The sequence below is a fragment of the Galeopterus variegatus genome, unplaced genomic scaffold, assembly GCF_000696425.1.
Source record: "Galeopterus variegatus unplaced genomic scaffold, G_variegatus-3.0.2 Scaffold1162, whole genome shotgun sequence".
Classification (NCBI taxonomy): Eukaryota; Metazoa; Chordata; class Mammalia; order Dermoptera; family Cynocephalidae; genus Galeopterus; species Galeopterus variegatus.
This window is the reverse complement of record NW_007727273.1, coordinates 435,638-444,131: the sequence shown is the minus strand read 5'-3', so window position 1 is coordinate 444,131 and position 8,494 is coordinate 435,638. Positions and strand designations below refer to the sequence as shown.

Sequence of the window (8,494 nt, the reverse complement as noted above, 5' to 3'; positions counted from 1 at the left end):
CGGGAGGTGTCGGTGATGGGCCATAATAATCATATACATTGTATATTGACAAAATAAAGATAAAAAAAAAAAAAAAAAACTACATTTAAGCCATTGAAGACTTAAATAAATGGATCAGAAAACTCGATTAAAAAAAAAAAAAAAACTACATTTAAGCCATTGAAGACTTAAATAAATGGATCAGAAAACTCAATATTGTTAGGATGTCAACTCTCCCCCAATTGATCAACTAAATCCCAACAGCCTTTTTTTAAAAAAAAGGACAGGTGAATTCTAAAATTTATATGAAAATGTGAAAAACACAGAATAGCCAAAATAACTTTTCAAAAGAGGAACTTAAGGGACTTATACTATCTATTTCAAGATTTACTATAAAGCTACAGTAATCAACAGTGTTTGATGTAAAGATTGGTAAAGGCAGCAATGAACAGAATAATATAGTTCAGAAAAACACCCACATATATATGGTCAATTAATTTCATCAAATTTGCCAAGGCAACTAAATGGGGAAAGAAAAACTTTTTAATAAAAGGTACTGGAACAACTAAACTGCCACATGCACGGTAAAGAAACTTGATCCTTACCTCACATCATATAACAAAATTAAGTCAAACAGATCATAAACCTAAATGTAAGAGCTAAAACTATAAAACTGTTAGACAAAAACAGGAGAAAAATCTTAGTGACCTTGGGTTTGGCCAAGATTTCTTAAATACTACCCAATCCTCACTAGTATTTTGCAAAAATGAAATACATACCACTTCTTGGTCTTTTCACAACGGATAACTTCCTTGCAAGATTTAACCCTTTAGTACTAATCACTTGTTCAGTGCCCACAGTTTTGGGATTTTCCTTCAGTTGTGCAGCATCTGAAACAATATCTAACTCACGTCTAGGGCAGTAATTCCTGTGCCAAATGCTGTTAGCATTAGGTGACTTTTGACATGTTTTGTCATTCCAACTATGACTTCTTGACCGGGCAGGCTGTAAAAGGAAAAGGAAAAAGATTACTTGAAGAAGGAAAATAACAATTTCCTTCTGTATAAACATAAACTCTAAATAAATATATTAAACTACCCTTACAAAGAATAGCTTTTGATGAACTGTCTTCTAATAATATTCTCTATTTTGCCAATCCTATATTTTTCCATTAAATGTGTCTTGTACTCCTAGGTTGTTAGCTCATTTCTAAGAAATAAAAAAAATAAATCTTCCTAAGATGAACAGTGCAAGAAATGAGATTACGACTGAAGAAATGTGGCCAGAGAAAAGCACCTTTAAAATCTGAGAATCACTTCAATACACAATATTAATTAGTTTAGTAGTTATCTGGCAATATGCCTCTAAATATGGATTTATACCCTTTAAAATGCACCTGAAAGTTAAAAGCATAAAATTATGTATTCAAAGTGATCAACTGTCTTAACTCTAGAAACTGGTTGAGTTCAAACCAAAACAATCTAAGTTATAAAATACTAGTTTCTTTTAGACCCATACCTGGTACCATATTTAGTAGACAAAACATAAAAATAAAGCTACTTTGGCCTACATTGAGTAGTTCATAAAACTTTCTCTGAGAAAGGGCTTAACACCAGTTAGAACTGGTAAGCAATCACTTTTAACGCTAATATAAGTTACTCACAATTACAACATATTTTGGAAGACAACAATCTGCTAAGAGGATGCAATGGCATTCTAACACAGAATAGCCAAAGTGAAAAAAATTGACAAAGACACAGAAAATGGCATTACTCGGGGCATAAATTCTACCTAACGAAGCCCCCACATAAACTTGGCATCTAATCTAAGTCTTTCACTTAACAAAAGGGTAAAAATAAAAGTAAAGCAAGATGACATTATTCAGGATGCCCTTTGAGAATTAACAAGGAAGGTAATTTAACTGAGGGAATGAGTATAAAAAAATAGTTTTAGCAGTATAGCCCACGGCATTAAATCCCATTAATGATTTTATTTAAAAAGGAGAAATAGGAAAGTAGAAAACCAGACTGGGAAGAATAAATTTTAGATAAATAAAAATTAATTAGTTTGGTGTACAATTAATGGCTCCTAAAGAAATTTCTCTTTAAAAAGGAGAAATAGGAAAGTAGAAAACCAGACTGGGAAGAATAAATTTTAGATAAATAAAAATTAATTAGTTTGGTGTACAATTAATGGCTCCTAAAGAAATTTCTCTTTAAAAAGGAGAAAGATCTGACAGGAATATGGGCTTATAAAGAGTGGCCACGTTACCAATCCATAACATTTCCATTCATAATTAGACATATGCAATACAGCGAACTATTTGTGAGTTTCTGAGGCAAAGGAAAAGCTTAAGAATCATTCCTTATGAAATTCTAAATAAAAAAAGAGAAAGATCTGACAGGAATATGGGCTTATAAAGAGTGGCCACGTTACCAATCCATAACATTTCATTCATAATTAGACATATGCAATACAGCCAACTATTTGTGAGTTTCTGAGGCAAAGGAAAAGCTTAAGAATCATTCCTTATGAAATTCTAATAACATCAATAATTCAAATATGTAAGAAGATAGCAGAGTGTCTCAGTCTTCTCCTTTCAATCACTCCCGAAACAACAAAACTTTAAGAACAAGAAATAAACACAAACTTGATTTTAATAAAATTAGGAGATATCTGTAATTTCCAAACCATAGTGAGTATAGATGGAAGAATTTAAGACTCAGCATAAGAGAAATCAAACCCAAGTGTCTGCAGAAGAGAATACCAATGAGAAGCCAATTTCACCACAGAAACCTGAAGAAAGGCCCAGGAATTTAAGGCACCAGGTACCATGGAGGCCAGATGTGGAGGGAAGGTTAGAAGTGGATTTAATTGGCCCCTGGGTTCCCATGTTCAACCTGACCATGCAGTCAAGTAACATCCACCCCACTTCAGAACCAGAGCAAGTAGAGTTTCAAAACCCAGAAACAGTAATACAGAAACAGAAGGCATTTCAGAAGATCGAGAGATCAATTTGTCTGAAAACAGAGATTAAATGAAAGGCTAAATACTGAGTTGTAAGGAATCACCCTATCCCTTCCCAGCCTGCCCCAACTCACTTTCTCTATCCTGCTGTCAAAACGCAGACAGCCAAGTTCATATAACCTATGGAGGGTTACTATTTGGAAAAAAGTACCTGTGCAGAGAAAATACTCTGATGTTGGAGAATTCACAAAGCAAAGGCAGCTTGATAGCAGCCAGATCGCCCAAGAGTAAACTCCAAGATGATAAACGCCATTCCTTCACACAAAGCTTCCAAAGAGCTTTGCAGTGCCTCTCTCAAATACAAACAAATGGACAGTACAAAGTCTCCACCGTGGAAGAAAAAAGACCAAAACAAACAGAAAAAACAAATTCAGAACAAACAGAGACAATGCAGAGAGCAGAAAACAATGTCCGAGAAATTATAATTTTCTCAGAGATAAGAGATTGCATCCATGAAACAAAATCTTCAAAAAAAAGTACAATTAAAAAAAGAGCCCTTAGAGGCCGGCCCATGGCTCACTCGGGAGAGTGCGGTGCTGATAACACCAAGGCCACGGGTTCAGATCCCATATAGGGATGGCCGGTTTGCTCACTGGGTGAGCGTGGTGTTGACATCACCAAGTCAAGAGTTAAGATCCCCTTACCGGTCATCTTTTTTTTGGAGGAAAAAAAAGAGCCCTTAGATACGAGAAATTCAATAGAATTTCCTGCAATGATAGAAATGTTCTGAGCTAATATTGCAGCCACTAACCATTTGAAAGGTGGCTAATACAACTGAAAAAATAAATAGTAGTTGTATTAAATTTTAATGAATTTAAATAGCTACATACGGCTAGTGGCTACCATACTGGATAGTGCCAGGGTAGAAGTAAAATAAGGAAATAGCAGCCTGAGTGTAAGGGCTATGTGACTGGAGTTGATGGATATTAAGTTCTTTTTTTAGTACCATTATGGACTCATGCTCTCTTGGTGGCTTGGCTTATTTCAGGTGGCAGAAATGATTACTTTTCAATGTTCTAATGGTCCCCAGTTTGTCAGTGGTCACCTTCTACAGGCTCACTTCTTTTTCTTTCTCAAGAAGCTCTGACTCTTTTATATATTAAACATTAAGACATTCTTGGTCTGGCCATAATGAACAATTTCATAGTTCCCTTAACATGTTATCCTCTTCTGTATATAATGTTTTCCTCAGCCTGGAATCACTCACCAGTCTGAAAAACCCCTACTAAATCCTTGCAGACCAAGGACACACACCAGTTTCTCTTTGAGCAGAGAGTGAAGAGCTTGGTTTGAAATCATAGCTCTCCCATTTATTAAATGTGTGACCTGGGCAAGTTACCTAACCTCCCTCTAGTTGTTTCCTCATCTGCAAAAAGAGAATGATAAATACTGACTTCAGAGCCTTATTGAAGAGTAAATGAGTTACTGCATGTAAGGTACTTATAAGCAGAATAGCACATGGAACATAGGAAATGCTCAAAAAATGTTTGCTATTATTATTATGAAGCATTCTTTCCTTAGGTAGAGTTGGGTGTATGTTTTGTTTCTGAGGAGGCTAGAATACATCTCTATTAAAGCACTTACCACATTTTTCTATCACCACATCTCCCTGCTCTAGGCAACGAGCACCTTACCTTACAGCCAAGGATTGTATTTATTTTTCTTTATATTCCAGCACCCTAGCTAACCTAACTATTTAGATTATAGTGCTTAATAAACGCTAAGTAAAGGACTAAATTAGTGAACAAAGGTAAAAAGAGCTGGATTAGAGTGGCAGCTATGAGAAAGAAGAACACATCAACTAGAAAGATAACTAAAAGAAGGAAGAGGAATTAGCAATGAAAGGGAATCCAAAGTTTACTTCCAAGTTTTCTAGTCTGAGAGAATGAATGGCATCACGTAACTGATAATCATTCATTCAACAATTAAAAGCGGTAAATATGATACAGCAGTCAAGATCACAAGATCCTGCCTTTATGAAGACTGCACTCGACTGGGAAGAATCAGGAAATAAACAACAAAGAGAAATAATGTTATGTAGTAATTAGAGATGAAAAGAAAAAGAAAAGAGAAATGTTATTAAGGAAAGCTGATAAACAATGAAGAGTTTAGTTTTGACTATGAATAAATTTCAAGTTATAGTGAAATCATTTATGTAGAGACCCAAAGGATGTTGGAAATTCTATGGTTGGTGCACAGGTGAGAGATTGGGGTAAAGATGTAGACATGCAAACTCTCTGCATCAATGAAATCATTAAAGTCCTAAGAACTTATCTAAGGAATAAATATGAACAGAAAACAGAGCATGAGTAGAAAAATGAAGAGAAAGCCAAGAATGTTGGGAGACAGAATCTTAAGGAATATATACAACTGGGAAAAAGTAGAAACAAACAGTAAAGGGTTCAAAGACACACAGCAGAGGTGCACATTAAATATTTGCTGATTTAAATTGTGAATGAGTGAAGAAAACAGCTTTTTTTCCTGAGAGTAGTGTTTCTAGGTTTGGGTCCTCAACAATGCCAAATGCCACCTGCCACAGAGGCTGAATGAGGTGAGGATAAGGAAAGAGGGTATCAAGTTCTTGGTATATTCAAACGAAATGCTCAGGTCTAAAGGTCTGATAATATACAATGCGGTCACTTCTCAGTTAAAAAAAATTAACCATATACCTTATGTTCTCAGAGATATAAAATTTTCTCTATAATCAAGTTGTTTTCAGTGCACACTCTGCACAGGGCCTGGATATAAAAATGCTTAAAAGATGTTTAGTAAATGAAAACCTGCTTTTAATCACAGTTCAAGACATAACTAAAACATGCTTTTATACAGCAGTCATTGAGACGTTACCGTAGCAGTGTCTGGATTGTAGTCATCGATCTGTTCAAAAGTATTTATGTCTTTATTTCCAAGTGCTATTTGAAGAGCTATAGAATCATCAACATACCTAGGTTGGTAAGATTAAGGAAAAATGCCTTTATTGACAACCAATCAAATAATATGCTGTACTAAGATAGAAAGATGTTTTCTATTATCATGGGTAATCTTAACGGATCTTACTTACTTTCCATGTGAGCATTACTGAGACCACAGACATAGTTTGCTAGTGTCTTTTGTCCCTGCAGGAGCTGCCTGTCTTCTGAAGCAAAGCCCCAAGTGATCACTTACTCCTTCCCTTTTAAGAGAGATGAAGGGAAAAGTCACGGCCACCACCTAAGTGACTAAGTGCGCCACATCAGCCTGAGTGCGTGTGGCCAGTGGCTGTGGGAAAGCACCCTCTCCTGGTGCATTCACATGTGCAGAATTGTCCTCCTGATAAATCAGTCTTCCTTGCCTCCAGGGGTTCTCTCAAGTGCCACCTTTGGAATGTGTACTATAAGTGACAGACCCTGTGCATGTTCCTATCAAGTCAATCTAAGTAATTAGCATGCTATTGTGAATGAGTCTCAGATTTATAAACAAAAAGTTGTTGTAAAATTTTTACTACCATGGTAATTAAAATGAACAAAATATAGTTTCTACTGTGAAAAGAAAGCAAAAAAAAAAAAAAAAAACAATTTGCAAGCTTTTTATTGAATGTCTCAGAAAAAATATGACCATAATATTGAAGAAAGAAGCATAAAAGTCTACCATTATGGTTCAAAAAGGATACTGCCCAGCGTAACTTAGTGTTTCAGGATCAACGTCATCTTCGTAGGCATTCAGAGGGACAAGTTTCCTTCTGATGGGATCAAAAACTAGCTGATAAAGGAAGGTATTGTTGGCTCGAATAAATCCTTTGATGTAATCTTCTGGTACTGTTATATTCATCTTGAGATAATGTCCAATTTTCTTGATAACCTAACAATGGATGCAAAAACATTTATCTGCAACTAAAGAACAGGGAATGTATAATCCAAAAGGCCGATCTGTTTGCCTTTGAGGAGCATGAAGAGGGACTGAAAAATCGATTGCTTTCACCCACACTAAAGAAAACTCTATCAGCAAACACAACCACGTCATATCACTTAAAATTCTAAGTCTCATAACTAGTATTTTCTTTGGTTTCTCTATTATTAATCCAAAGGACCAAAATTCTGTGGCAGATCAAGTTTATGTTTCTAGGTGTAACTTTAAGATACATCATTCATCCTTAAAGTCTCTTTCATCCAGAAAGCAAAAAACAAACAACATAGAAAACCTGAGAATTAAGGCTGGCCAGTTAGCTCAGTTGGTTAGGGCCCAGTGTTGTAACACCAAGGTCAAGGGTTCAGATCCCACTACTGGCCAGCCGCCAAAAAAAAAAAAAAAAACATAGTAGAACAAAACCTGAGAATTAAAAAATCCAAATATTCTCAGACCATCTAAAACTATGTCAACATTCTAACTTCTGTTAGAGTCATGGATGCCTAAAGATCGAAGGGATCTTAAATATCAAACTCATAGACAGAAGATGCAGAGAACTGGAGTGATCCTGGAGTCACAGGCTGTTTAGGGCATGTTGCTGTATTCCCAGCTGGGCCACCATATCCCAACCTAGAGATCTTTCCATCATATACTCCACCCTTCACCCTGAGGACTCAACACTTTGTAGTCCCAGAAATAGAAAATGGGATTTCTGCTCTGCAAACTCTAAGAGTGTTAAACAACTACCCAAGGAGAAAAATTAGCTTCTTTAATGTGTGTTTATTTTCTTAAGGTAAAGACATCAGAGAAACTACAGTTTCTCAGCATTTTCCACAGGATACACACCACTTGACATCAAATAAGATTTAATGAGGAAGAAGACATGAGAAACTAGCTGTCTTCTATTAAGCCAGGTCACAGAGATTTGCAAAAATGTACAATTCTTTTCTCGCGATTTTTGTTTTGGAAAATATTAATTTTTCATTAAAGCATGCTATTTACGTTAACATGTAATGAGTTTACTATTAAGTGAATCAATAAACATTTAAATTTGTTTTAATTTCTAATTTGGCAAATATCAATAGCCAAACAAAAATTACCATCATGAATAGCTTTTAAGAGTATAAAGGGTCCCTTAGACAAAAAAGTTTGAGAACCACTACTATAAAGTAATAGAATGGACATCAAAAGATTATGAGTTTAATGTTAATTCTACCCCAGCATATTTTAAGTAAATAACATAAAGTCTCTTTATATGAGTCCGCATTTAAAAATTACTACTACTTTTTGTCAGTGGCTGAAAAATGGTTATTCTGATGTTTGTTAGTTCCTAAAAGCAAAGTTCTAGTGTTTTAGCCATTTGCTCCTTTCAATAACATAATATAGGCTATTGACAGAATATTTAAAATTCATATCCTGAGTGGTTTATTCCATTATTAAAAAAAATGCTTCAGGGCCGGCCTGTGGCTCACTCGGGAGAGTGTGGTGCTGATAACACCAAGGCCACGGGTTCGGATCCCATATAGGGATGGCCGGTTGCTCACTGGGTGAGCGTGGTGCTGACAACACCAAGTCAAGGGTTAAGATCCCCTTACCGGTCATCTTT

The 8,494-nt window shown here is 35.6% G+C and overlaps 1 protein-coding gene across 1 annotated transcript in view; it reads right to left on the bottom strand.

Moving 5' to 3' along the window:
* Positions 1 to 758: 758 nt before the first annotated feature.
* EXO1 (exonuclease 1) overlaps positions 759 to 8,494 on the bottom strand; it is a gene marked incomplete at its 3' end in the record, with an annotated part of 14,156 nt that continues 6,420 nt past the window's right edge. The window contains exons 5-7 of the mRNA XM_008575262.1: positions 6,656 to 6,843; positions 5,854 to 5,950; positions 759 to 984 (exon numbers count right to left, since the gene is read on the bottom strand). Coding sequence (XP_008573484.1) covers positions 759 to 984; positions 5,854 to 5,950; positions 6,656 to 6,843 — 511 coding nt within the window. The remainder of the gene's footprint in view (positions 985 to 5,853; positions 5,951 to 6,655; positions 6,844 to 8,494) is intronic.